Below are 27415 nucleotides of genomic sequence, written 5' to 3' on the forward strand. Positions count from 1 at the left end.
GCCGGAGACGCTAATTGTGTAAAGTCTATGGCCAGTTCCCATGAAATGTTAAGGACGTCCTTATTTCCTTGACCCGTCATGCTGACCAAGACAGCTGTAGAGGCCACAAATAGAGGCCTCAGTTGGACCTGTTTTTGGAAAGCAGGCCTTCTATTATGGGTATGTGGACTAATTACATACACATTGTGCCTGGACTGCACAAAACTTTTTCAGACAAGTCAAGGCCCTGGTGATTGGGAGGACTTCCAGGCACGGACTCCTGGAATCCTACCATCCTTGCCCTGACAGCTCATGGCAGAACATGGATGAAGGAAAGGTTACTCACCCTAAAGGGATGCAAAGGAGCGATCTTCTGTTATTCACTGTCTGTCGCTTACCTTTTGCTTTTCTTGTGGTCTAACTGTGTCAATGGGGACTGGTGAGAAATTTTCCACCCTGACATTTTTTTGACTGGAAAATTAGGTTGTCAGTAAAATTAATTTTATCCTCAGCCATTTGCTTTCTGGTGCGTCTATTCTTTACGCTGGAAGGGAAATAAGTTTCATTGGTATGAGGCACCGTTATCCTGGTACAGCTTCATCCAGATTGGGGCTGTGGTGTATAACTGTATTGGTGGGGGGAAATCACACCCCTGACCACCATAGCTATAGCAGTATAATTAGTGTAGATCAGACTGTAGACAATCATATGCAAATATGTCTAATGGGAAAGGAGCCTTGGTAGCCACGAGAGTAGCAGTGTCAGGGTTAATCCCTTAAAATTAATTGTGCTTTAGCATCAGAGTCATAGCTTCAGGCTGCAGGAGTCAGGCTTTTGGTGTAATCTGGTTGCTTTGTGCTGATTTCAATCAAACCTGGGGATTGAAAAATGCAACTGACACTGAAGTAAAGGAACTCATGAATATTAGTCACTGAGGATGTCTGTAGCCTGTGTTCCATACTGTGGAAGTGTGCTACTGTGAACAGAATTGATCTGGATTGGAATTATGGGCCTTTTTTTTTTTACTATGGTAGAGGAATAGAATTTGCTTTGACACTAATGCAAACGAGTAACTTTATTAAAAAAATCTTTATTGGCTTTGTTAGAGAAAAGGACACTTATCAGAATGAAGGACACCTTTTATAAAATGTCTGAACAAAAACACTTAGCACTGAGGAAACGTTAAGAAAATAAACTATCCAATTAGAAATCAACATTGCAGTAGAAAAAAATCTTTTTGGTCCCCGTTTGTACAGCACCAAGCACAGTGGCCATGACTTGGGGCTCTTCGGTACTAATATCATACACACAATCAAGGAAAAGAATTGAGGAGAAACGTGCTTCAGTGTTTGCAGGATGGGGAAATTCGCTAAAGAAGTGATGAGGAGGAGGAGTTTCTTTGTAAAAGATAAACAAGATTACTTATCACTGGAAGTCCAAACTGGTAAAAATATTATAGGAATATATTGACATTGGGGGAGATAGGGATTCTTTGGTAGAAGCAACAGTGAATCAATTATTCTAATGCTGCCTTGTAAACTAAAGCCTTTATCCAGAAAAAAAAAAATTGAACAAGTGCTTACCTTAAGCTATGTGACTATTCCCACTGATATCAATGGCATGTGTGTCTAAGTGGACAAATGCACACATCTGTGTTTTGTAAAAATTCCAGCAGGGTGGAATTTCAAAGAAGACAGTATGGTAACCTGCATGAATTTTTGGGACGCAAGCTGTGCTCGTCGGTGGGGACGTGAAGAAAGCACTGACGTGCAGGAGTGAGAGGCAAAATGCTCCACCAAGGAGAAGTTGTGCTGACAAGCCAAGAAACCAGAAATCCTTCAGGTCACAAGACAACAAAGGAGCTCATGCTATAGGAGAAAAAAAAAAAAAACACCAACCCAAACATTTAGAAATAGAATATTATAAATGAAAGCAGTGATAACTTAGACTGAGGTGCGAGCTGCAAGTGCCTCTTTAATGTGTCTCCTGTGACTTTTTGCAGCACATGATATTAAAACACTGTGTGATTTAATTAACCAATCTGTTATTAACCAATCAGGATGCTTGTACTATGTTATTAACCAATTAACTTATTTGCTGTGAGAATAATTTAAAAACTAAATATTCCCCTGCCTGTGGCTCTTTTGGGTGATGCTGGTGGCTAATTGGGCTCCGGAACCACTGAGCTCTGAGTCTCCCTGAGTTAGAGAATCACAATAAGCCTAGTTCTATACAAGCAAACACAGAGCTGGGGGCTGCTGAGCTATCAGCGGGGGGGGGGCGGGGTTAGAGGCTCTTCACTGATTTATTTGGATTCAGTAGCGCAGCAGGGTCAGGCTGAGGTTAAAGGTGCTCAACACCAATGCTCCTTTTTAAGCTTTTTTAAATTGTTATTGATATAAATGTTCCCCGCGGCAGGGATTATCAGGAGGGGGGCTCCACAGTGAGAGGGGTTTGGATGAGCCTGTTGCTGGGGGGGGGGAGAGATACTCTGCAAGGAGGGTGGTGGTCCAGGGCTGGTCACAGCAAGGGGGTGCCTGCGTTTCTGTTGGGAAGTGGGGAACAGGGCTGTTGCAAGGGGTGGCTGGGGGCGGATGCCGGGTGGGGGCCTGTGCTGGGGGCTCTATGGACCGGGGCTCCGTGGTACTGGGCTCAGGGCTGTTGCAGGGCGGATGCTGGGTGGCCATGCGGGCACAGGGACAGCGGGGGGGGAGGAGGGGGCTGTCGCAAAGCAACAGCTTGCGATTGATTGGCCCGCCCCATCGCCATTTTGCCGCAGGGCCTAACGGGAGTTGTAGTTCACTGGTGACCAGCCGCCGCGCCCGGCTCGGGCGGCCTCTCCCACTCGGGGGGCTGCCTGGTGGAGCCGGCGGCGAAGCTCCCTGGGAGATGTAGTCCAGGGAGCGCGGCGAACCCGGAAGCGTGCCCGGCCCACGCTCTTCAGACGCAAAACATGGGGCCCCAGGCCGCGGGGTTCGCTCTCGCCCTGTGCTTGCTGGCGGCGGCCCCCCCGGAGACCCAGGCCGAGGCTGGTAAGGGGCGGGGGGGCTTGTTGCTACCCCCAGGGATGGGGGGGGCCTCTCGCGGCTGCCTCCCCCCCCCCGCCCCGGACCTGGGGCAACTGTCCGGTTCCGACACGGGGGAGGCCGGACCGGAGTGGGGGGTGGCTGCGGACAGAAGGCCGGGCCTGGCCTTTGCGGGGGGGGGGCGCGGCGCGGTGCTCGAGGTGTAACCCCGGGGGTGTGCGGCGAGGGAGGAACTGGGGGAGGGGAAGGAGAACAGTGGGGGGGGCGTTGGGGCGGGACTGGGAGCCCCAGGTCTGACCAAGTGGGATGCTGAGGCTGTAGGAGTGGGGGCCTGGTGGGTCTCAGACTTGTCTGGTGGACTTTGGGGAGGGGGGGCTCCATAGCAAGTGGGGCCCTGGGGTGCCAAAGCCAGTTTCCTGGAGGCAAGGTCTGGGATCCAGTGGTCGCTGTGAGGTTGCCCCACGACTATAGTGACTGGAAGTGGGCTGGATGGCAGCACCACAGCCCTTGAGGAGGGACTGTGAATGGGGACACTAAAGGCTAATATGGGGGGTGAGCTGGATGACACCATGGCCATTGCAAGGGGAAAAAAATTTGGGGGGGCATGGCATTGAGAGTCTGAGGGGGCTGTTGCTCAGGGAGGTGCTGTGGGTGAGGGGTTGCTAAGAGGGATCCCCCACCTTCTACAGCCATTGCAGGGGAGCTTGCAGTGGTGACCATAGGGTGCAGGCTTGTGCTGAGGTGATTGTAGCCAGAGTGGGGGGACTGGGGCTGCAAGGATGGGAGCAAGGGGGGGCTGGGGCAGTGTTATGGGGAGGGCACTACAGCCATGGGGGGGGAAGGGAGGGACCTGTAGGGTGCTGGGGTCCACAGTGAGTGGGGCAAAGGGGTGTAGAGTCTGTAGCAAGTGTGGGCATGGGGTTCCTTAGGTCAGTAGCGAGAAGTGAGGTCAGGGAGTGAGAGTGAGGCTTGTGCTATCCCTAGTGAGAGGTTGAGGGGAGCTGATTTGTAGGAGACATGTGGTGGCAGTATGGAGTTTGGGTGTGGGGAGCAGCCCTGAGGTGAGGATGGCTCTGCTGATAATGGGGCGGGGGGAAGAAAACGCAGGTTTAAAAGCTGATTTATATTACAGTAGTGCACCTTTATCCTGCAGACAACCTTAGGGGTCTCAATGACAAGAAAAATATTTATAAATAGGAAAATGAGATTGAAACTACAAAGATTAGCAGTGGGATGCTGTGTGTAAGGCCTGAAACTTATTGTGTGATTCCCAGGCTCAGCTTTAGATCCCTTAGTACAAATAGCAATAAATGCTCTTTTACAATCTACAACCAAAGACCATCTGAAGCTCTGGGCAGCCCTTCACAAACTGTTTAAAAAAAAATACTTCAACAGAAACTCTAGACTAGAGTCTACCTGATCAGAATACCAACAAAACTGTTCATTTACCCCACTCAGCGGAATCCCCACTACGAGTCAGCCTGACCCACTCCCCACAGGCAGGGAGAACAGGGTGCGCCCTAGAGCATGCCCTAAAAAGGAACAGAGTTGGGCTGTCAGAGACCAGGATGTGGGGGGCGAAAAGAGAATTCTCAAGGCTTGCAGCTAACAAAACACTGCGGACAGTCCCCTGATTTACGCTCAAGGGACTCCAGCGTAGGTGCCCCCAGACTACATGATAGCAATACAGCAAAGAGAGAGAGTTTCTTAGGCAGGTCCCAGGCCATTTAGGTCTTTATAGGTCAAAACCAACACCTTAATCAACCTGGAAGCTGATAGGCAGCTAGTGCAGACTGTAGAGCCTGAGTTTTAAGGTATCCCCCATTCCCCCCCCCCAAAAAAACAAACAAAGAAGCTTGCCAAGTGGGCTTAGCTGCTAAATTCTACACCATCTTAAATTTCCAAATGGTTTTATGGCCCCCAGCAGAGCATGTTGGGATGGTCTAGCTGCAAGGTGACCATGGCATAGAGGATAAAGAAACAGTTGTAAAATCGTGGCTGTACATCACTAATAGAGCCAACTTTACTCTTCCTGCCACCTGATCTTCAGCAAGCAGCTGGGTGTCTGACAAGATACCCCCCTCCTCAGATTGCATACTTAAGCATCAAATGGCACACTGACCCCGACACTTCCAGAGGCTTCCCTCAACCATCACCACCTCAGTCTCATCCAGGTTAAGTCACAGGCAGTCAGCTCTCTTATCCATGCTGCAATCTCGTCCAAACAATGACCAGTACAAGTGACTGTTCTGGTTGGATATAAGGCTATGAGTCATCACCACAACCTATGTCTCTGCTAGTCTTTTCAACAGCCTCATATGCTCACAACAAGAGGAGCTGACACGGGATCCATCTGAGAGCTTCCTCAGAGGGTGGTAGAGTGTGAGGGACAGGAAGGCAGAACGAATAGCTATGTCACAAATACGGTGTGCGGTCCAGGTACCCTGAACACTACTTGCTGCCACCCCTTCTTATCAGTTTCTTCGTGTCTGACATGACCAGGCCTCCCTGAGCCAAACTAAATCTATTCTGGTGTTCTTTAGATTTCAAAGACTGTTTCAATATCTCCAAATTAGCAACTGAAGGACAGGAGGTGGCTGTTCCACTCAACACATCAGCGCAGATGAAGGTGGAGAAATGGAATTCTGCCAATTCCAGCTGGGAATTGGTTCTTTTTATCAACAATGGAAAGTCTCATCTTTTCAATAGCAAGTTCACAGATCAGTTCACTGTATCCCAGGGGTATTTCATAGTGAAGAACGCAAGCAGAGTTTTACAAGGACTTTACAGTGTTACCTGGTCCCTGTCTACAGGATGTGTGGTTCTTATAAATCTGACAGTGCAGGGTAAGTTCCACATTGATCCCCTGATAACCCCAATTGACTCTAGGGCAGTGGTCCCCAGATTTTTGATTGCACCCCCCTTACCTGATCCAAGCTCTCTCTCTCCCACCCTGCCCTGGGTGGAGGGGTGAGTGGGGAAGAATGGGGGAGGGGCACAATCAAAGTTTGGGGACCACTGCCCTAGAGCCCTAACTTCATGTGTCACATTAGTGATTGTGAGGCACTTTGCAGATGAAGAGCCATGAACGCCACGGCTTAGCAGTGGGTATGAAGGTTTGCTTTGATGAAGTAATGGACCAGCTAGCATGTGCTAGCAAATGACAAATCTCCAGCTGCACCACACTCCCACCCCTGGGATGGGGCAGAATGTCGTGCATTTCCAAGGCCTCCTGAAGGGGGGATGGCTAAAAGCAGTGATCAGTTGAGGGGCTGCACTGTATTGAGAATAGCTGCCCACTTGTATGGACACTCCTGGAAGAAGCCTTGTGGCAAGTGGGAGAGTCTGCAGCATTTCCCTTTCCTGCAAGGTGCTTTAAATCCTCACCCTGATCTCCTCTATCTTCCAGCTGAAGCGGCACCTCCATCGGTTATAGCTGGGAACCAAGCTCCTGCCGCACGTAAGCACTCATTCTTTTCCTAAAGCTCAGCTCTAGCACTGCACACACTGGTACTTCGGTCAGTGAAATTTATGTCCGTTGGGGTGGTGTTTTTCACACCCCTGACTGACAAAAATGTGCTCATGTAGTCATAGCCTTCATTACCACTGGTATAGTGGCCAGTCAGGGCACACTGGTGACAGAGTTTTGGGACTGCAGCCAGGGGAAGGTAGGGAAAGAGAGGGGTTGGGGAGCTCAGGTTAGGGCTAGTGGAAATGGACTGACATTGGGAAGGGGAACCTGGTAGCAGGTGTGCCTGTCAGCCCAACAGTCTTCCCTGCTGTGCATGCACCTAAGGATCTGGAGGAGTGTGTGTGTGGGAGGGGAGGTTGGAGGATTGGGAATTGAGTGTTTCCCCCTTCTGTTGTATGTGTGCTGAGATCTGGAGGTTCCAGCTGTGGGGCCTGACAGTTATCCCTGGCTCCCTCACGTAAGCCAGGATCTGGAGCAGTCCTTCCCCCTGGATAATGTGCTGAGTATCAACAGGCATGCTGGGAGCATGCAGCAAGAACACACCACTGACACTGGGGAGAGGCGCTGAGGATGGGCGTGCTTGATGCCTATCACAGGTCTCCAACACTGGGGAAAGGGAGATTGGAACACCCAGGGGGCAGTTAGTCTCCGAGCTGTTGTTTCAGGCTGTATTCTCCTCCCTGGGGTGTTCTCATTCAGCTGAATGTGTCATATTGAGATCAGCCCCTTCTCCCCATCCTACCTCTATCCTTCCTAATATGTCTCCCTTTCAGCATCATCCTGTGCTGGGGATCTGGATAGAACAAAGCAGTCGGTGATGATTAATCTAATACAGTATTATAATGGAACGCCAGCTCTGGTACAGTTAAGAGTGAGAAGACTTTGCTGTTTAAAGGAAGATTCCTCTTAGTGCTCTAAAATCCACATGCATACCTGGATCTTCTTAAAATTTGGTGTGCCGGGCAGGGTTAGTGATTCAAATTTGAAGTCCTTTTGGAGTCACAGGCAATCTTGCAAACACATGAAGGATTTTTTTAAAATCCCTTCAGGCATGCTCACTGCTCATTTTTGCACAGCTCCTGTCAGCAAGTCCCTCATGGCCCACCTACCAGCAAATAATTACTCGGGTGGATACTGATCTACTGTAATGTCAAACTGCTCATTTTACAGTACATTTTTTTTTTTTTTAAAAAAAGCAACCTGTGGAACTTGTCTCAGAGTGTGGGGGAGTCAGGGCCCTGCATCCCCCACTTCCTGCGATTCACTGTGACTCTCAGCCAGCCAGTAAAACAGAAGGTTTATTAGATGACAGGAACACAATCCTAAACAGAGCGTTGTAGGTACAGACAACAGGACCCTGTCAGTCATCTTGGGAGCAGGGAGCCTAGACCCCAGTCCTGGGCCTCCCTCCGTTTCCCCAGCCAGGTCCAAAACTGAAAAAACCCCTCCAGCAGTCTCAGCCAGCCACACACCCTGGCTATTCCAGCCTTTGTCCAGTTTCCCCAGGCAGAAGGTGTCACCTGGCCCCAGCCCCATCCTGGGCTCAGATTATATGCTCAGGTATCATCCCTCAAGTGAAGTCACACCCTGATATCCCACTACCAATGCAGACAGTCCCAGTAAAACTCCCACACAACATTCCCCGGTCAATACTCCTCAAGCAACTACCTTGGATTCAAAGGTCTTATCTGAAGTGCAGTGACATCAGCTAAATTTAAGTGCTGACTCCAGAGTCAAGGCCGATTACTAGCTAACTGAAAATCCAGCAGGAAATCCTCCCTGTCCCCGTAATATTGCACAAGAAGATTAGTTATGGAGCCATGTTAACCCACATGAATACTGGTATTTTGCAGCCTTCCAACCAAATGAAGGCAGAGGTGGCTGTGTGTATATAAACCTGTTCTCTAAATGGTTTAATCTGACTCCTGTTCTGTTTGGCTTGATTTCAGATCCAGTTTGGTGGGCTCTGTTACTCATTCCGATTGTTTTAACAGTCATTACTTGGCTGTAAAAAGTTGTTGTCCAGGAAGAGATGGATGAAGAGCCAGTATATCCTATACTCAATCTTCATGAAAAGAAGAAGGAATTTAAGATGTTTCCCTTTATACACTGAAGCAACCAAATAAAATATTCACAAAAAGAAAAGGAGTACTTGTGGCACCCTAGAGACTAACCAATTTAAACAACCATTTTTTCATGGTCTGTGTGTATAAAAACATCCTCACTGTATTTTCCACTTTATGCATCCGATGAAGTGAGCTGTAGCTCACAAAAGCTTATGCTCAAATAAATTGGTTAGTCTCTAAGGTGCCACAAGTCCTCCTTTTCTTTTTGCGAATACAGACTAACACGGCTGCTACTCTGAAATACATAATTCTTCAGTTTACAATATTTTAACTCTGGTCCCTGTTGCTGCTGCCCCATTCTGTAGCCCTTGGTCCCATTTTTACTCTTTTCTTATTAACTCCTCTGGATTAGTCTGTAGGATGAGCTCATGGGCAATACTGAGCCAACTGGGCTTGCCTGAAGAACAGCTGGAGCTCCGTAAGGTATGTGCAACCCTAGCTCCATTCTCAGGGCCTACAGCTGGCCAGTACAGCCCATTAACTACATCGAAGGCTTGCTCTTCCTGCTTATTTCCTCTCCAGTTAGCTTTTCTTGATGGCAGGAGTGACATCTGGTCTGTACTGCCTCGGCCCTCATCACTCTGCTGCAATGCTGTAAAACTCCACTAGGTGTCAGCATTACATTCCCTTCTTGTTAATCAAGGCCAGAATTAGCTTTTTATATAACTTCATCTGAGGAGTGCCAATGGCTTTACAACACTAATAGATTATCTCTACTTTCACTTAAACAGAACCATGTTGAGATGTCTGGATAACGTGAGCATGCTTTCATCCATTTCCCAGAGGGTGAAATTTAAGGTAGAAGCAGTAACCAACCCCCTGCCATCTTCACATAATTAATGCAGTAACAGACATTGGAGTGGTTTCAGAGTAACAGCCGTGTTAGTCTGTATTCGCAAAAAGAAAAGGAGGACTTGTGGCACCTTAGAGACTAACCAATTTATTTGAGCATGAGCTTTCGTGAGCTACAGCTCACTTCATCGGATGCATACCGTGGAAACTGCAGCAGACTTTATATACACACAGAGATCATAAAACAATACCTCCTCCCACCCCACTGTCCTGCTGGTAATAGCTTATCGAAAGTGATCATCAAGTTGGGCCATTTCCAGCACAAATCCAGGTTCTCTCACCCTCCACCCCCCCCCACACACAAACTCACTCTCCTGCTGGTAATAGCTCATCCAAAGTGACCACTCTCCCTACAATGTGCATGGTAATCAAGGTGGGCCATGTCCAGCACAAACCTTGGACTAGAATTTGAGATCCTCACTCATCCTCTACTTTAGCCATTGTAGAACGCCCCAAACCTGAGCTGGGCATAAAGTATGTGCTCCAACCGCTAGACCTCATGCCCATCCCAGGAACCAGAACAGAGCCCAAGTCCTCACTCTCACTGTGGAGACCCATATGTCATTTAAATCACCTGAAGTGAAACAGCAACTCTGCCACACTGACAATCAAGCAACTACTTGAGCAGAAGTCAAATTATTTTAGTTTGCTCTCCTCTATCTTTCCCCAGGGGAAAAGGAAAATATAAACACTGCTCCTTCAGGCTTATCTTCCCCATGTCATCTCACAGAAAATATAATTTGAGTGATTCCCCCTCCAGAAACTTAAATGTAGTGAAAAAAGGGATTGAGTAGGGATACCTTGGCCACTAATAAGACAGAAAGAGGTATAGCTCCAGAAGTCCTCCCCCCTCCTCCAAAAAATCCCAAATCCATGGTTTTAATGCCCTCCCCCCACCCCAGTCACATCTTCCACTAAAATTAAAGGAAGTGCTGTCATAAATATAAAGGGAAGGGTAAACACCTTTAAAATCCCTCCTGGCCAGAGGAAAACTCCTTTCACCTGTAAAGGGTTAAGAAGCTAGGATAAACCTCGCTGGCACCTGACCAATGAGGAGACAAGATACTTTCAAAAGCTGGGAGGAGGAGAACTTCAAAGGGTCTGTGTGATGCTTTTTGGGGACAGAACAGGAATGGAGTCTTAGAATTTAGTAAGTAATCTAGCTAGATATGCGTTAGATTATGATTTCTTTAAATGGCTGAGAAAAGAAGTTGTGCTGAATAGAATGAATATTCCTGTCTGTGTCTCTTTTTTGTAACCTAAGGTTTTGCCTAGAGGGATTCTCTATGTTTTGAATCTGATTACCCTGTAAGGTATTTACCATCCTGATCTTACAGAGGTGATCCTTTTCTTTTTACTGTTTCTTCTATTAAAATGTTTCTTTTCAAGAACTGAATGCTTTTTTCATTGTTCTAAGATCCAAGGGCTTGGGTCTGTGGTCACCTATGCAAATTGGTGAGGATTTTTACCAAACCTTTCCCAGGAAGTGGGGTGCAAGGGTTGGGAGGATTTTTGGGGGGAAAGACGTTTCCAAACAACGTTTTCTCAGGAACCCAGAGAAATGTTTGGTGGTGGCAGTGGAAAACCAAGGGCAAGGGGTAAAATAGTTTGTACCTTGGGGAAGTTTTAACCTAAGCTGGTAAAGTAAGTTTAGGAGGTTTTCATGCAGGTCCCCACATTTGTACCTTAGAGTTCAAAGTGGGGAAGGAACCTCGAAAAGTGCACAAGAGGGCCCTCATCTCAGCTGGAACATCTAGGCCAGTGATTCTCAAGTGCTGCTACCAGAGACTTCACAAGCAGCCACCACAACATTTGGGATCCCAGAGCTCCTTCCCACAGTCTCTGCCCCAGGGAGCCTAGGGATGTTTCACTGAGCGTAGCAAGGTTGCTGGTGCTTCTGGATGTGGGACAGAATGAGCCCTCTCTCCATGTCCGCCTTATCTTGATTCATAAGGGGCACTAGCAGCAGGGCCCTGATTAGCCTGACCCCCCTGTTTCCCTGCTCACCTCCATTGGAGGAGGGCAGTGTCACTCATCAAGGGAGCCCATGGCTCTAAGCTAATCAGCTTTCAGGGGGAGCAGCCAGCCAGAAGCAGGTGCCTGTTACCCAGTGGAGGATTCTGCTCTGCTGTTGCTTCATCATACAGCATGAGAAGAGGAAGCAGAAGCAGGAAGATGCTAGCAGGGAGAGGCTATAGGTCACTGCTGAGCCCCAAAAGCAGCTCCAGGGCTGGCTGGCACGGCAGTGACTGCATGGGTCCAACAGGGAGAGGATACAGGCTGTTACTGCTGCAGGGCCAGGGCCAGCCAGAACAGCAGCATAACACACAGAGCACCCTGGTGTATGGGCACTAGCAGTCTCCCCAAAGGTTCCAGTTGGGAGGAACCCACTAGCAAGGGCAGCCCGCACCACAAGAGTTGCTTCACATTTTGCGTGCACTACAATGGATAGACAAAACTTTTTTGCTAAAAAAGAGGCACGGAAAGTGACCAGCTTACACCAGACTCAATAAGAGTGACCCAAGGAACTCCGGCTTGTCAGCACTACCTTTTGCAAAGCACAGCAGTGACTTACACGATAAAGAGGGTAAGTTAGTGTGTGGGAAGAAAAGTCCTTAGTTTTGTTGGAATCAAATTTAACAGGAAGCACTGAAATTTATGCTTTACACTGAAATGATTGTATTTGCATGACACTTCCAAATAACCATGTGACTGAACTGTCAGTGTAATATTTTAACTGTTCAAACTGTGGCCACTTTGAATTTGCTATGACTGCGTGGGCAGACAGAGCAAAAATTCATTTGAGAACTGCTAATCTAGGCATTTCTTCAATTCAGATAATTACGCATCTAAATCACTAAATGACTGCTCGGAAAGTCTCAGCCTCCATATTGCCACCACGTGATTTTATCATGGGTCTCATGGTATTTGAGGTTTCCAAGAGCCCACTCTTGGTGCTGACATCCAATGGCTATATGAGAACTTCAGCTTTCATTTAAAAAAAATTAAATTGAGTTTCTAGCCCTAGTGGATGCAGAGGATTGAAAATGTGACCTCATTCCTCCTGAAAGGTTCAGAAACCAAACAGCAAAGAGTGCCTCTTACATCAGGGTTTGGGGGACCCTGGGGAAGATGCTGGTAGCTCAGTCCCCAGCCGAGTGGGGAACCCCAGAAATTATCCTGAGACCTGCAGGATCTGCCTCCACCCCACCCCCATGTACTTGGAGTGAGTCAGTTTCCCTGTCACCAACGTGGCACCCCCACCACCACCATGTGTCCCTTCTCTTCTCAGTTCCTTGCAACCCACCCCATTTCCCCTGCACCCCAGGCTGGGTCACTGCCAGCCCCCCCTTCTCTGCTCCTGACCCCAACATCTCCCTGTCCCTTGCGGGTCTATGGGACTGGATCTCCCTCCTCCCCCCCAAACATCCCCTGCCTCTGGGGGTGGGGATCTCCTTCCCCGATCCAATCCCATGCTCCCCCTGCCCCCCACTATCCCCCCCGGGGGTCTATGGGGCTGGGTCTCCCCCTGCCCCCCACTATCCCCCCCGGGGGTCTATGGGGCTGGGTCTCCCCCTGCCCCCCACTATCCCCCCCGGGGGTCTATGGGGCTGGGTCTCCCCCTGCCCCCCACTATCCCCCCCGGGGGTCTATGGGGCTGGGTCTCCCCCTGCCCCCCACTATCCCCCCCGGGGGTCTATGGGGCTGGGTCTCCCCCTGCCCCCCACTATCCCCCCCGGGGGTCTATGGGGCTGGGTCTCCCCCTGCCCCCCACTATCCCCCCCGGGGGTCTATGGGGCTGGGTCTCCCCCTGCCCCCCACTATCCCCCCCGGGGGTCTATGGGGCTGGGTCTCCCCCTGCCCCCCGCCACCCTCCCGGGGGTCTATGGGGCTGGGTCTCCCCCTGCCCCCCACTATCCCCCCACCGCCCCCCCGGTGTCTATGGGGCTGGGTCTCCCCCTGCCCCCCACTATCCCCCCGCCACCCCCCCCGGGGTCTCTGGGGCTGGGTCTCTCCCCTCGGACCCGCGCACCCCTTGCCCCGGCCGGGGGGGGGGGGGGGGGGTAACAGACACTCACCGTCCTGCTGCTCGGGCGGCGGCCAAAATGGCGACAGAAGCTTAACCACAAACCCACCGAGGGCGCGGTTGGAGCGGGGCCAACGGCCGGCAGTTGTAGCTAGTGGCGGCCTGGGATTGGCTGACAGGGCCCGGCGGGGGCGGGGCCGGGGGGGTGACGGGCAGGAGGCGGCTGGGGCGGGGCCGGCTCGAGGGGGGCCCCTCGCTACGTTCTGCTGGCAGGAGCCCGGCCCGCTCCCTAGCGTCGCCCCTCGCCCGCCCCAGCGCGGACCCCCTCAGCGACCCCCCCCCCGCACACCGGGCTGCCCAGCGCCCCGGGGAGACCAGACGCAGCGCACGTGTCGGCGGGGTCCGCGTGGGCTCGGCCCCGGCCCCTGGCGCGGAGCTGTGGGAAGGGACTGATCGCCTTGGCTGGGGCACACGGGGCCGCTTGCCCAAGGGTCACGTTGGCTGCTGCGGGGATCCCCCCCCCGGTCTCTCTGTTATTAACAAAGCGTTGGTAGCCTGGTTCTGTGAATCAAGGGCAGCAGAGCGGGGGGGGGGGGTGACTTGAGAGGTGGGCACCCTCCCCCCAGGGGCACCCTCATAGAATATCAGGGTTGGAAGGGACCTCAGGAGATCATCTAGTCCAACCCCCTGCTCAAAGCAGGACCAATCCTCAATTTTTGCCCCAGATCCGTAAATGGCTCCCTCAAGGATTGAACTCACAACCCTGGGTTTAGCAGGCCAATGCTCAAACCACTGAGCTATCCCTCCCCCCGAATACCTTCCTCCTGATACCGCCTTGTAGAGAGCAGAGTTACCGAGAGCTTTGGGTTTGACGGGACCGCCGGTAACAGGCAGGCGGAAGCTTTTCCCTTGAAGGTTTCCGGGGGCGGGGGGGGGGGGTGGGGAGAGATCCCGATGGAGGAGGATCCTGTAGTGGGAGTCCAGGAGGCAGGTTCTTCCTCCACTGGAAGGTTTGGGGGATTCTATCCATTGAGGTAAACGACTGGGCTGGGGTGGTTCAGGGACGGAAGGGGATCGAAAAGGGAAGAGGTCCAGGGTGTTCTACTGGGGGAATCAGGGAAGCAAGGGGCCTGGGCGTGCAGTGACTCCTGTATTGGCGGGGATATGGGGGGGATCTAGGCAGGAGGTGTCTCCTTTTTGGACTACGAATCCTTGGTGAATCCCAGGCTGTTTCCCCAAGCTCTTCACAGAGCAGGATGTCACGTACCCTAGAGAGAGGTGGAATGGCAGGAAAGGGAATCTCTCCGCTCCTTGCCACAAGCACAGAATGATCAACGTCTATTCTGGCTGAACATCAGTGACTTCTCTAGTCATGATGCTCAGGTGATTTTTTGGCCACTGATCTAATCTGCTGGTTCACATGATTTATTCACTGGAATCTAGCTCCCCTGCAGGCTGGAGAACTGTCCGGTTTGAATCCATGAGAGGGAGCTTTGTCGGCCACCCCAACAGGAGAGGGAAGCAGAGAAAGACAAGGAACCCCCTATTTAATTTTCCAGTGAGGGGCTGTGACAGTAGAGCACAGCATTAACACCTGGAAAGACAAAGAGAACTGACAAGGGGTGGGTGGATGGAACTGGGTGGGGGGTGGAAAGAACTGAGTATGCGTAGATTAATGGGGGGGGTGAGGAATGGAGGAGAGAAGTCCCTCCATTGGGAGCTCAAAAAAAAGGGGGGGGGGGGCTCTGAGCAGGGAGGGAGGGATATTTTTCCACGGGGAGGGAGGGGGTATTCAGGCAGGAGAGTAGTTTTGTGAACTAGTTACATGCCAATTTAGTGACTGTTTGGAAATTTGAATTGAAATTGAAACATTAATACACACTTATTAATTCTCACTTATCCTTCAGCTCTGAGAAAACTTGCTTTCCATGGGCCACAGGGACTGATCCATGTGCAAAAGGAGTGATGGATTCTCCTTTCCCCAGCTCCCAAAGCAAAGACTTGTGATATGGCCATTACCGGTGGGCAATCAGGAAAAGACATTTCAAAAAGTATGCAGGATTTTTAAAGGGCCAGGGGCGGGGGGGGGGTTTCCTGTCTGCATGACCCCTGGGCAGTGGAGTTCACAGTTGTGACCAGAGTGGTCCCTGTCAGGCATTGTGGGACAGCTGCTGGAGGACGGACATAGGTCACAGAGGGTCTACACTCGCACTGCATCAATCTCAGTAGGTTGGGAAGGTCACGGAGCACGTGGGAAGGTCACAGAGTAGGTGTGGGTGGCAGACAGGTTGGGAAGGTCAGAGAGCGGGTGGAGACAGCAGAGCGGGTGGAGACGGCAGGGCAGGGAGGATGGCAGGGCGGGTGCTGGGAGGGTGGCAGGGCGGCTGAGAAGGTCCCAGAACCTTTCATCAGAACTTGGCCTGTCCACAGCGTGACAATGATGTGCCCAGCCCGGGAGCGCCCCACTGCCCTCTGCTGGCTGTGCGCTGTCCTGCGCGTCCACGCATCGGAACCGACCCATTCAGTCCGGGCTGCAGTAAGAGGAGAGGCGCGGCCGGAGCTCAGAGCGGGCTCTTTATTCAAGCTGTGTTACCGAGTGACAGCGGGGCGGTGGGTGGCGCGGGGAGAACAGGCCATAGGGGGTGGGGGAGAGATCCCAGTGATGGGGCCGGGATCGGCGGGGGAGCCCAGCTGATGGAGAGCTGGGTAGTGTGGGGCTCCCATGCCAGGGCTGGAGGGGAGATGGGTGACATGGGGAGCACAAGCCAGGGCGGATTCGGGGTGTACAGGGTGGCTCCCAGCAGTGGGGGTGAGGGGGAGCAAAGGCCAAGGGGTGATCAGGATGGGATCTAGGCATGGGGGACAGGGCCAGCTGCAGCAGCATGAGACGTGCAGGATGGGGACGGGGATGGGGGGTGGGCAGACAGATTAAGGTCGCTGGGTTTAGCAGGGGCGTGGTGTGGTGGGGGAGGTGCAGGTTTGCTTTGAGTGCTTCAGGCAAAGGGTTTGGGGGCATTTCCCGATGAGGCGCGTGCCTCAGTTTCCCCACCAGACACCGCTTCCCGGTCGCTACTCGTTATAAGTGCTGCGCCGGATCACGCGGCAAATCTCTACAATGAGATCCCAGTACTCGTCGAAGGAGATCTTCTGATCGTTGTTGGCATCCACCTTCTTAAACAGGTCCAGCGCTGCCTGCTGGTCCTCGGAGCTCTAAAATGCACCCGGGAGATAGCAAGTCACTGCTGGGGAACCATCGGGCACCTGGATCAGGAAGGGGCTTTGCTGCCCTTTGTGTGTCTGTGTGAGTGTGTGCACGCTGCTGCCCCCTGCTGCAGGGGGTCAGACTAGCAGGGCTCCCCACACACAGACATACGTGAGGGTGTGTGAAGGAGAAGTGAGATACAAGTCAAGCTTGAGGCCCATTGGCAGAGCTGTGAGGGCTGTCGGGACCCACTGCTGGCATCGCGGGGGGTCTGTGGGTCGGGATTTAGTGGCACTGGCAGAGCTAGCTCCTGGGAGAGCAGGGGGATGTGGATCGGGACTGAGGGGTGCCAGCGGGGCGCTGTGTGTGTGGGGAGCCAGGGCTAAGCTAATTGGGGTCTCTGAGTGGGGAGTGAGGGGCACCAGCAGAGTTGTGGGGGGAGCCCAGGGCTGGGAGAGCAGGGGGCTGTGGGTTGCTATTGAGGGGCCCCAGTGGAGTTGGCGGGGAGCCTAGGGCTGGGACAGAAGGGCACTGGAGGGCAGGGTTGAGGGTCACAGACAGACCCCCCTTTGCTAGGAGCCAGTGGTTGATGTCTCCAGTTGCCTTGGGGGGCCAGTAGCCGGGTCTCACCGTGAGCTGATGGCTCAGCTCATTGCTGAGCAACGTCTGGAAAGCCGCCTGGTCCAGCTCCTTAGCTCCCTCGAAGCCCTCGGCGTATCTGTAGAAGCTGCCCACGATGGCATGGAGGCCCCGTTCCAGCTCAGAGCCCTCCCCCTCCATCTCGGCCGGCTTCCTCCCACCTCCAAAGCAAAGGCAGACGGTGTCACTGTGGGCCCACCAGCCCCAGAGACCTCAGCTAGGAGCCCATGTCCTGGGAAGGCTGGGGAATACCTGCTGCTGGGGACACCAGACCTACTGCAGTCTGGGAGTGGGGTGGATGGCGCTGTGTGTGGGGCTAGCGAGACAGATGCGGCCCAGCTCTGCTACGATGATAATTGTGGGGAAAGGGGGCGGGTGTTGAGAAAATGTTGCATTAAATTGAAGAGAGACCCTAGGATTTGGGCCATTATTATTGGCTGGTGTGGTGAAGGCTCCATGCAGAACTTCAGCGAACCAGTTCCCCAGGGCCCAGAATGGTGAGATTCGTTAACGACGCGTCTCTTACCGCTCCTGTCCCCGGACGGCTCCGGCTGCAAACTCTGCCCCATGGGCCCGCAGGGGAAAGTGCTCCTGGTTTGCTATAGAGACGAGAATTGGGTGTGAGCACCCTGACGACTGCTCGGCAAACCTGTAAGGCTCAGGCCGAGACTGTAGCCTTGAAAAGTAGTAAGTTAGAAATGGACAGTATGCAAACTATGGCCATGACTGTTAAATGGTTAAGACGACATGCCGGGGGCTAGTAACAAGAACAGAAAAAGAGTTAAAAGAAACAAGAGAAAGAGCAGAGGCTGGGAAGCAGGCAATGCAGAGACATGATACCTTAAGGCAAGCACCAAAACAGCCTACAAGGGTGGAAACAGCTGTAGAGAAACTGCGAAAGAGAGACCTGCCGCCCCCTGGTCTGAGTCTTGCTGGGCAGCGACACACTTTGGGCTCTTTTGTAGAGCCTGAACAATGGGGACAGAAAGGGAACGTGGTGGCCAGAGCAGAATTAAAAGCTGGAACATGGAATGATTGGAATGGGTGCTGCAATGGGGACATTGGGAATAACCCAAACCGGCCACCTAACAAGCCACGGGCAGGGGTCACCCGTAGGATAAGAGCCAGGTTCCTGTAAAACCTGAACCAAGACCTAGACCGAACGGGAGCAGTAAGTGCCCAGGAGGGAGAAGTAGCAAACAATACTGCCACTGGGTTGGTAAATCAGATGAAGTTAAAAATGGACCAGGTGACAGAGCACCTGAGGAGACAGGAGCTGTGATTTGATCGCAGGGGAGTGATAAAAAAGAACTTCCAAGTGAAAACCCGAGAGTGAGTGGGTTAACACCTGGGATTGCCGCATTGACGCCTGGAGGTGCCCAGGAACAGTTAACTGCAGCTGGCAAGGGCCCTCCTGCAATCCAGTTGGCAGGCAGACAAAAGCAACAGACACTGGGGGAACAAACTCAAGTTTTTCAAGAGCAGGCAACAACCCCCACTCTCCGCTGAGAGCCAGGATCTAAACCAGGGGTGCGGGTTCCCGACGTGTTTCACCCCCGGAGCCTCATTCCTTGCTCACAGCTCATAATATAATCTTTATTCTCAAAGATTTTACCATACTGGTTAAGTTTTCCTTTATGTCCTCTCTCCGTTTGCTAAACTCACTGCTGCTGCCTGTACTTTAAGACAACGTGACAGAGTTCACTAATTGCCCTTGGCTCAGGTCTCCCTCCCTTCCTAGGTCGCTTCTCAGCCCGTTCCCCCCGCCTCCCTTCACTTCTGCCCTCTCCTCCTTTTAAAAGTGAAAAGTTACAGTTATTACAGAACCCTCCCTCGCTGAAAAAGACGAAGCAACTGAAAACAAAACAACAAACGAACAAAGAAAACAAGCTAACAACTTTCTTTTTAATAAGTACATAAGAACAGCTATACTGGGTCAGACCAAATGTACATCAAGCCCAGTATCCTGTCCTCTGACAGTGGCCAATGGCAGGTGCCCCAAAGGGAATGAACAGACAGGTTATCATCAAGTGATCCATCCTTTGTTATCCAATCCCAGCTTCTGGCAAACAGAGGCTACAGACACCATTCCTGCCCATCCTGGTTCATAGCCATTGATGAACCTATCCTCCATGAATCTACCTAGCTCCCTTTTGAACCCCGTTATAGTATTGGCCTTCACAATCCCTCTGGCAAGGAGTTCCAGAGGTTGACAGTGCGTTGCATGAAAAAATACTTTCTTATGTTTGTTTTAAACCTGCTACCTATTTCATTTGGTGGCCCCTTGTTCTTGTATTATGAGAAGGAGTAAATAACACTTCCTTATTTACTTTCTCTAGACCACGCATGACTTTATAGACCTCTATCATATTCCCCCTTAGTCACTTCTTTTCCAAGCTGAAAAGTCCCAGTCTTATTAATCTCTCCTCATAGGGAAGCTGTTCTATACCCCTAATAATTTTTGTTGCCCTTTTCTGAACCTTTTCCAGTTCCAAGATTCCTTTTTTGAGATGGGGCGACCACATCTGCATGCCGTATTCAAGGTGTATAAGCACAGGGAATTAATTATTTTAACCCTTCAGGAATGCAGCAGCTGGAATTACTCCTAACTTTTGTGAAGATAGGGCTGCCAAGCAACAGAAATGCAGACCCTGCTTCTAATCCTAAACACGGACTGAGATTTGTAACATGACCTTGTCTTATTTCCGTGTAATAGCATTTTTAAAAACGATTGCAAGTTCATTTTGCATGTCGTATATATTATCCTGTGTTGTATGTTGTTTGTGTCATATGACTATTAATAAAAAAACGTGTTGCAACAAGTCAGTTTTATACTTTTTGTAACAGACGTGGTACCGCTCTGTTTGGCATATAATTATTATCATACCTATTCATTTGTTTGCAAAGCGCAAAAAGGCCTGAGTGATAAATAGATGTGTATATATTTTTGCCTCAACAAGTCATGTAATTGCAAACAAAAAGAATTCTCTTTTTTATTAATCACAGCTTTTTTATTCAAAGGAAACCATGTAAGGGGAAACCTCAGTGTTGATGTAAAGGTAACAAGAGCAAAATGTCAATTTGGGGGGGGCAGGGGTTATTTTATTAGGGCTGTCAAACGCTTAACAAAATGAATCGTGATCAATCGCAGCTTTCATCGCACTGTTCAGCAATCATTGAATACCATTCATGTGCTCCTTCATGCTTCGGCCACCATTCCAGAGGGCACGCTGCGGATGCTTGTTTAAAAAATGCCTTAATTTGTGGCTCAACTCCTTGGGGGAGAAGTGTATGTCTCCTGCTCCATGGTTTTATCCGCATTCTGACGTATATATTTCATGTTCTAGCAGTCTCAGATGACGACCCAGCACATGTTGTTCAATTTAAGAACACTTTCATTGCAGATTTGACCAAACTCAAAGAAAGTACCAATGAAAGATTTGGAAAGGGGTGAGGGATAGCTCAGTGGTTTGAGCATTGGCCTGCTAAACCCAGGGTTGTGAGTTCAATCCTTGAGGGGGCCATTTAGGGATGTGGGGCAAAAATTGGGAATTGGTGAGCAGGGGGTTGGACTAGATGACCTCCTGAGGTCCCTTCCAACCCTGATATTCTATGATTCTATGAAAGCGAGCTACAGCACTAGGTTCAAGGACCTGAAGTGCCTTCCAAAATCTGAGAAGGAGGAGGTGTGGAGCATGCTGTCAAGAGTCTTAAAAAAGTAACACTCCAATTAGAGAACTACAGAACCCAAATCCCCCAAAAAGAAAATCAACCCTCTGCTGGTGGCATCTGACTCAGGTGATGAAAGTGAACATGCCTCGGTCCACTCTGCTTTGGATCGTTATCGAGCAGAACCTGTCATCAGCATGGACGCATGTCCTCTGGAATGGTGTTCGAAGCATGAAGGGGCACATGAATGTTGAGCATATCTGGCACGTAAATACCTTGCAACACCGGCTACAACAGTGCCATGTGCATACCTGTTCTCACTTTCAGGTGACATTGTAAATAAGAAGGGGGCAGCAATATCTCCCACAAATGTAAACAAACTTGTTTGTCTTAGCGATTGGCTGAACGAGAAGTAGGACTGAGTGGACTTGTAGGCTCTAAAGTTTTTGAGTGCAGTTATGTAAAAAACAAATAATTCTACATTTGTAGAATTTGTAAGTTACACTTTCACGATAAAGAGATTGCACTACAGTACTTGTATTAGGTGAATTGAAAAATACTATTTCTTTTGTTTCTTTTTACAGTGCAAATATTTGTAATCAAAACTAATATAAAGTGAGCACTTTACTCTTTGTATTCTGTGTTGTAATAGAAATCAATATATTTGAAAATGTAGAAAACATCCAAAAATATTTATAAGACGTTTAAATTGGTATTCTATTATTGTTTAACAGTGTGATTAAAACTGAGATTAATCATGATTCATTTTTTAAATCTAGTTAATTAGTTTTGAGTTAATTGCATGAGTTAACTGTGATTAATTGACAGCCCTTGTTTTTATAAACTTGTTTGCACCTTCAAATATAATTATAAGAAATTTATAGCAAAGATGTCAAAAGTATAACAATATATACTATGCCTGCTTATGCAAAATGTTAGTTAACCAAACAGTAGCTTTTACACTGTAGCCACATTTATCCTCATTTCAGTGATAAAGATTTAAAACCACAGCCACGGGAACTCACTTTGCTGAGTAATATACATCTTTAAACACCAGTTAGACCTGGCCCAGCAAGTGGTTTCTAGCTGAAATATGGATACATTTGGCTACAGTGTAAAAGGCACTGTATGATTGCTGTAAACATCTCTGTGACGTGATCTACTAGCCCCTTATCAGAACTGTGCCCAGGCCAAAGGGGCTGGGTAAGAGACTATTCCACAGTCTGGGATCTCTCCAAGTAGCAGACTCCAAAGTCTAGATGGGATGATGGGTTACATTTCGAGATGATCCAGATCTGAAGGCCTATTGGAAACAGACTAATTGGTTAGTCTCTAAGGTGCCACAAGTACTCCTTTTCTTTTTGGAAAAATACATGTACGTAACAGAACATTCACTATTGTGACCAGCAGGGGGGAAACCCTCTAAGCCTGGTATTCCCGGCATTAAGGGCTGGCTGCTGGAGAAGCCGTACCCCTCTTACAGTGCGCGTGACATCGCTGAACTGTTTCACCAAACGCAAGCAAAAATTAACCAACTCACTGCTGCAAACCACATAAAGGCAAGGGGGGAAAGAAACTATTTGTACTGCTGAGGGCAGTGCCATAGTGACGAGAAATTGTGTGGACACATCCCCCCTTAGCCCCAGTCCCAGTCTGGGGTCAATGACACTGCCTCCAAACAGACGCGTGTTCCTCAAAACGCTCATGTTCAGTGTCTGGGTACCAATATTAAATCCTGAGATCGCAATGCCTGATAAATTGGTCACTGTCCATTCAGTAGGTTCTCTGGCAGGCAGCATCTGCAAGAAAACAGCTGGATCTACGTCAATTGCTGGTGTACCATGCAGCAGGGCAATGCCATTCCAGGGGTGTCAGTTTTGTCTGCGTGTCTGTCTGCCCTCTCTGTCTGCTGCGCCAGACCTCCATCGGCCTGCCCTGAACGGCCACACGCTCGGTTCAGCGGTGAAGGTGTCTGGCCAGGTTTATTGCCGACAGAGCACGGTACGAGTGGCCTGTACCGTGCTCAGGTGCTCTAAGGCGTGTCTGCCCGTGGCAATGGACCAGCTCGGTCAGCGGCGGGACTTTCCACTGCCGCCTATGCCAGGCAAAGATCCCCCTCCTCTGGATCTCTTCGGTCCCCAGATCCAAACAAGTGGCACAGCAGAACCCACGTGACGTGGTTAGTTACTCCCCTGCGCCTTGTACCCGTGGCCAGCCCCATCCATCACCCTGGCCTCCTCTTTCCTTGGGGTCGTGTGCGCCTGTACCAGCTGTCAGGATTGTGCTTCTGCCCTAGCTTTGTGCTGGGCCTGTCCTAGCCTCTGGAGCGTGTGCCGAGGAACACCCAGCACCTCGTACGGCGGAGGGGCGCCTGTGTTTTAGCAGCACTCGCGATACTGCTGCCCAGTTCCTGTACCGGATACTGAACTTGTAGGCCCCTGCTTCGACACAGGGCCTAAGTTTGGTTCGCAGCAGGGCCTCGGGTCTTAGCCCAGGCCCTGCGCTCCAGGCTCTCTCCACGACGACGGCGTTGCCAGCAGGAGTTGCGTGCACCCTAGGAGCACTTTGCTGGCACGACGCACCAGGCAAGTGCTTCTGGTGTAGACGCGGCCCCTCCCGCTCTGACTCTGTTTGCTGCACCGATCTGCCCCATGCCCCGCCATATAACAGCCTGGCCAGCCCCTGGGTCCCTCCTGGGGCGGGCAGCCCCGATCCTGCTGCTGGGACCCAGAGGATGGCAGGGGGGAGGAGGCCAGGGCGGCTGAGAAGGTCCCAGAACTTTTCATCAGAACTTGGCCTGTCCACGTCCTCCCTGCAGTGTGACAATGATGTGCCCAGCCCGGGAGCGCCCCACTGCCCTCTGCTGGCTGTGCGCTGTCCTGCGCGTCCACGCATCGGAACCGACCCGTCGGATCTGGGCTGCAGTAAGAACAGAGGCGTGGCCGGAGCTCAGAGCCGGCTCTTTATTCAAGCCGTGTTACCGAGTGACAGCGGGGCGGTGGGTGGCGCTGGGAGAGCAGGCCGTAGGGGGTGGGGGAGAGATCCCAGCGACGGGGCAGGGATTGGCGTGGGAGCCCAGCTGATGGAGAGATGGGCGGGGTGCAGGTCCCGTGCCAGGGCTGGAGGGGGTGTTTAATGGCGAGGGATCCTGGCAGCAGGGGAGGTGGGTGACATGGGGAGCACAGGCCAGGGTGGATTCGGGGTGTACAGGGTGAATCCCAGCAGTGGGGGAGATGGGCAGCATGGAGAGCAAAGGCCGAGGGGTGTTCAGGGTGGGATCCTGGCAGAGGGTGATGGGGGCAGCATGAGACGTGCAGAACGGGGGTGGGGGTGGGGGGATCCCAGCAGGCAGATAGATTAAGGGCACTGGGTTTACAAGCGCGGGGGAGGTGCAGGTTTGCTTTGAGTCTTTAAGGCAAAGGATTTGGAGGCATTTCCCGATGAGGTGCGTGCCTCGGTTTCCCCACCAGCCACAGCTCCCTGGTCACTACTCGTTATAATCGCGGCGCCGGATCACTTGGCAAATCCAGGCGATGAGCTGCCAGTACTCGTCGAAGGAGATCTTCTGATCTTTGTTGGCATCTAACTTCTCAAAGGTGCGCATCACGGCCGCCTCGACCTCTGTGTTCTAAAACACACCGAAGAAACAGCGAGTCACCGCTCGGGGCAGCGTCCGGCACGTGGATCAGCAACGGGCTCTACTGCCGGGATGGAAGCGATACCACCCCCTGCTGGAGAGGATCCACCTGGCAGGGCTCCCCCCCATACACGTGTGTGTATGAAGGAGAGGTGAGATACAAGCTCAAGGCCCATTGGCAGAGCTGTGAGGGCTGTGGGGAGCCAGAGCTGGCATAGCAGGGGTCAGTGGATTAGGATTTAGTGGCAATGGCAGAGCTGTGGGGAGGGGAGCCAAGTCCTGGGCTAGCAGGGGTCTCTGGGTCAGGACTGAGGGGAACCGACAGAGTTTGGGGACACGGTGGGGAGAGTCCAGGGCTGGGATAACAGGGGGATGCAGATCGGGATTGAGGCACACTGGCAGAGCTCGGGGGAGGCTCAGGGCTGGGATAGCAGGAGGCTGGAGGGCAGGGCTGAGGGGTATCAGCAGATCCCCTTTGCTAGCCGTCCGTGGCTTATGGCTCTGGTTGCCTCGGGGAGCCAGTAGCCGGGTCTCACCGTGAGCTGATGGCTCAGCTCGTTGCTGAGCAGGTTCTGGAAAGCCACCTGGTCCAGCGCCTTCGCTCCAGGTGGGCCCTCGGCATATCTGTAGAAGCTGTCCACAATCACACAGAGGCCCCGTTCCAGCTCAGACCCCTCCCCAGCCGTCTCAGCCGGCTTCCTTCCACCTCCAAAGCAAAGGCAGACGGTGTCAGTGTGGGCCCGCCAGCCCCAGTGACCTCAGCTAGGAACCCATGTGCTGGGAGGCTGGGGAGTATCTGCTGTTGGGGCCACCAGACCTGCTGTGGTCTGGGGGAGGGATGGATGGCTGCGGGAGAGGGGGCAGATAGATGGATGGGACCCAGCTCTGCTATGGTGATGGTTGAGCATCACCTTGTGATTAAAGGTCAGTGACTCTACGTGCTCTAACATCGACCTGCAAACTCACATTGTCTTGACATTTTCCCACCCAGCTCCACATCTGAACCTTCATCTCCTTAGCCCTCAGTAACCCAGCTGTGAAATGGGGAAAACAGACCTCCCCTTGTCTAGTTAGATTGTAAACTCCTTGGGGCAGTGACTTGCTCTCTCTCCCTGTGTGTCTGGGCAGCGCCCGGCACAATGGGGCCCTGATCTTAGCTGGGGCAGGGACTGTCTCTCACTGTCTGGGCAGTGCCCGGCCCAACGGGGCCCTGGTCTCAGTGGGGTCACCTACCTGTTTCTCTAATACAAATATAGCAAGTGGTAGGTGAGGGTGCCGGGTGGAGTTGATGGGTTCTGGGTGAGTCTGACGGATTCAGGGAAGAAAGGGGGAGGGTGTGGAGAAAAAAATGCATTAAATTGAAGAGAGACCCTAGGATGTGAACCATTGTTACTGGCTGATGTAGAGAAGGCTCCATGCAGAATCAGGGCCCAGAATGGTCAGGTTTGTTAATGCCGTGTCTCTTACCACTCCTCTCCCCGGAGGCCTCCGGCTGCAAACTCTGCCCCATAGGCCCGCAGGGGAAAGTGCTTCTGGGTTGCTAGAGAGACCAGAATCATCAGTGAATGACAATTGCTCAGCAAAGAGCTCTCTGCTGCTCCCGACTCAGAGCGGGGATGGGACGGGAATAGGGTGACCAGATAGCAAATGTGAAAGATTGGGGCGGGAGTGGGGGGTATAGGGGTGTCCCTATATAAGACAAAGCCCCAACTAATGGGACTGTCCCTATAAAATCAGGACATCTGGTCACCCTAGACGGGAAAGAGAAGTGCAGCGGGGCTGAATTTCAATGGGAGGGGATCGGTCATTGGTTAGACGGTACCAGATGGGCATCCTCTTCCCCGGCAAGTTACGACAGCCCAAGGCTGGAGCCCCCTTCAAATCTCATTTGCACACCAACGCAGGTGCATGGGATGGCTAGACAAGGTGCATCATAGCCACCCTTCCAGCCCAGGCCCCAGCCTGCATCCAAAGGACTGCCCTGTGCCCCCGCAATGCTCAAGGGGCTGGTAAAATAGGCTCTGTCTCTTCCCACTGTCATCAAACAGCCCGGGGTCCTAGTGGCTGGGGTCCCAGTTGGGCTGGGAAATGTAAAGCCAAACAGGCTGCTCACTCACCTGGGGTGGGGGCTGCTGCTCCCAGGTATCAGGAAAGCCCGAGATCCAAGCAAGCCACAAACGGAGGCCGGGTATGGGACAGGGCGCTGGGGGCTATTTCTGGGCCGGTGCCTCATCTGGGACGAGACAGCTGGTCATGGAGTGGCAGGTGGCAGAGTGACGGGGACTGGGCTGGCGGGGAGGGATATGGGCACTGACATAGGAACAGAGACCGAGGCCTGCTCTGACAGAGCTAAAGCTGGGGGATGGTGGGCTGGTCCAAACCCTGCCCTCCCAGCAGGGTCCGTGATCAGTGTACAGTAGGAAGAGAGCTGGGGAATCGAGGGAAGCCTACTGGGACACAAGCGTAGCCAGAGGGACGCCTTAATCACAACAGAGCCTCTGGGGGTATGTCTACACTGCATTGTAAACCCGGATCTAGTCTGTCGGACCCGGCCTTGAGCATCCATGCTGCATTGTAAACCCAGATCTGGTCTGTGGGATCCGGTCTTGAGCATCCACACTGCATTGTAAACCCAGATCTGGTCTATGGGACGCAGCCTTGAGCATCCACACTGCATTGTAAACCCAGATCTGGTCTGTGGGACCCAGCCTTGAGCATCCACACTGCATTGTAAACCCAGATCTGGTCTGTGGGACCCAGCCTTGAGCATCCACACTGCATTGTAA

General features: G+C 51.7%; 2 protein-coding genes and 1 long non-coding RNA gene across 6 annotated transcripts; 1 reads left to right on the forward strand and 2 right to left on the reverse strand.

Annotated features, from left to right (window-relative positions):
- Nucleotides 1-1053: 1053 nt before the first annotated feature.
- LOC140897935 (uncharacterized) lies at nt 1054-13598 on the reverse strand. The gene is made up of 2 exons (XR_012154882.2): nt 13535-13598; nt 1054-1847 (listed from the first exon to the last, which is right to left on the reverse strand). It is a non-coding gene; the product is annotated as an uncharacterized LOC140897935 (long non-coding RNA).
- On the forward strand, nt 2762-8737 carry LOC144929327 (uncharacterized). Of its 4 annotated transcripts, XM_078848610.1 has the most exons (5): nt 2762-3011; nt 5549-5851; nt 6415-6465; nt 7251-7291; nt 8427-8737. In XM_078848610.1, exons 1-5 carry the CDS (start codon nt 2933-2935, stop codon nt 8466-8468), a joined length of 516 nt encoding a protein of 171 aa, XP_078704736.1. In that variant the 5' UTR covers nt 2762-2932; the 3' UTR covers nt 8469-8737. The 4 variants fall into 4 exon arrangements, 3 of the variants coding, with proteins under 3 accessions (XP_078704736.1, XP_078704735.1, XP_078704738.1); XM_078848609.1 differs by having other exon boundaries at nt 7251-8737; XM_078848612.1 differs by lacking the exon at nt 7251-7291.
- Nucleotides 13599-16043: 2445 nt separating the features above from the next.
- On the reverse strand, nt 16044-18280 carry LOC140897926 (protein S100-A16). The gene is made up of 3 exons (XM_073311225.1): nt 17850-18280; nt 17315-17484; nt 16044-16692 (listed from the first exon to the last, which is right to left on the reverse strand). The coding sequence occupies exons 1-3, from the start codon at nt 17890-17892 to the stop codon at nt 16552-16554; spliced, it is 354 nt and encodes a 117-aa protein (XP_073167326.1). The 5' UTR covers nt 17893-18280; the 3' UTR covers nt 16044-16551.
- Between the last annotated feature and the right edge of the window lie 9135 nt (nt 18281-27415).

This window comes from Lepidochelys kempii, chromosome 14 (genome assembly GCF_965140285.1).
Source record: "Lepidochelys kempii isolate rLepKem1 chromosome 14, rLepKem1.hap1, whole genome shotgun sequence".
In the NCBI taxonomy this organism is placed as follows: Eukaryota; Metazoa; Chordata; order Testudines; family Cheloniidae; genus Lepidochelys; species Lepidochelys kempii.

Excerpts from the sequence above, each read along its gene's own strand:
- LOC144929327 (XM_078848609.1), top strand. The coding sequence starts at position 2,933 with ATGGGGCCCCAGGCCGCGGGGTTCGCTCTCGCCCTGTGCTTGCTGGCG. Across the intron at positions 3,012-5,548 it reads GGAGACCCAGGCCGAGGCTG|ATTTCAAAGACTGTTTCAAT; the intron begins GTAAGGGGCGGG and ends GGTGTTCTTTAG. Across the intron at positions 6,466-7,250 it reads GAACCAAGCTCCTGCCGCAC|CATCATCCTGTGCTGGGGAT; the intron begins GTAAGCACTCAT and ends TCTCCCTTTCAG.
- LOC140897926 (XM_073311225.1), bottom strand. The coding sequence starts at position 17,892 with ATGGGGCAGAGTTTGCAGCCGGAGCCGTCCGGGGACAGGAGCG. Across the intron at positions 17,485-17,849 it reads GCCGTCCGGGGACAGGAGCG|GTGGGAGGAAGCCGGCCGAG; the intron begins GTAAGAGACGCG and ends TTTGCTTTGGAG. Across the intron at positions 16,693-17,314 it reads AGCTGAGCCATCAGCTCACG|AGCTCCGAGGACCAGCAGGC; the intron begins GTGAGACCCGGC and ends GGTGCATTTTAG.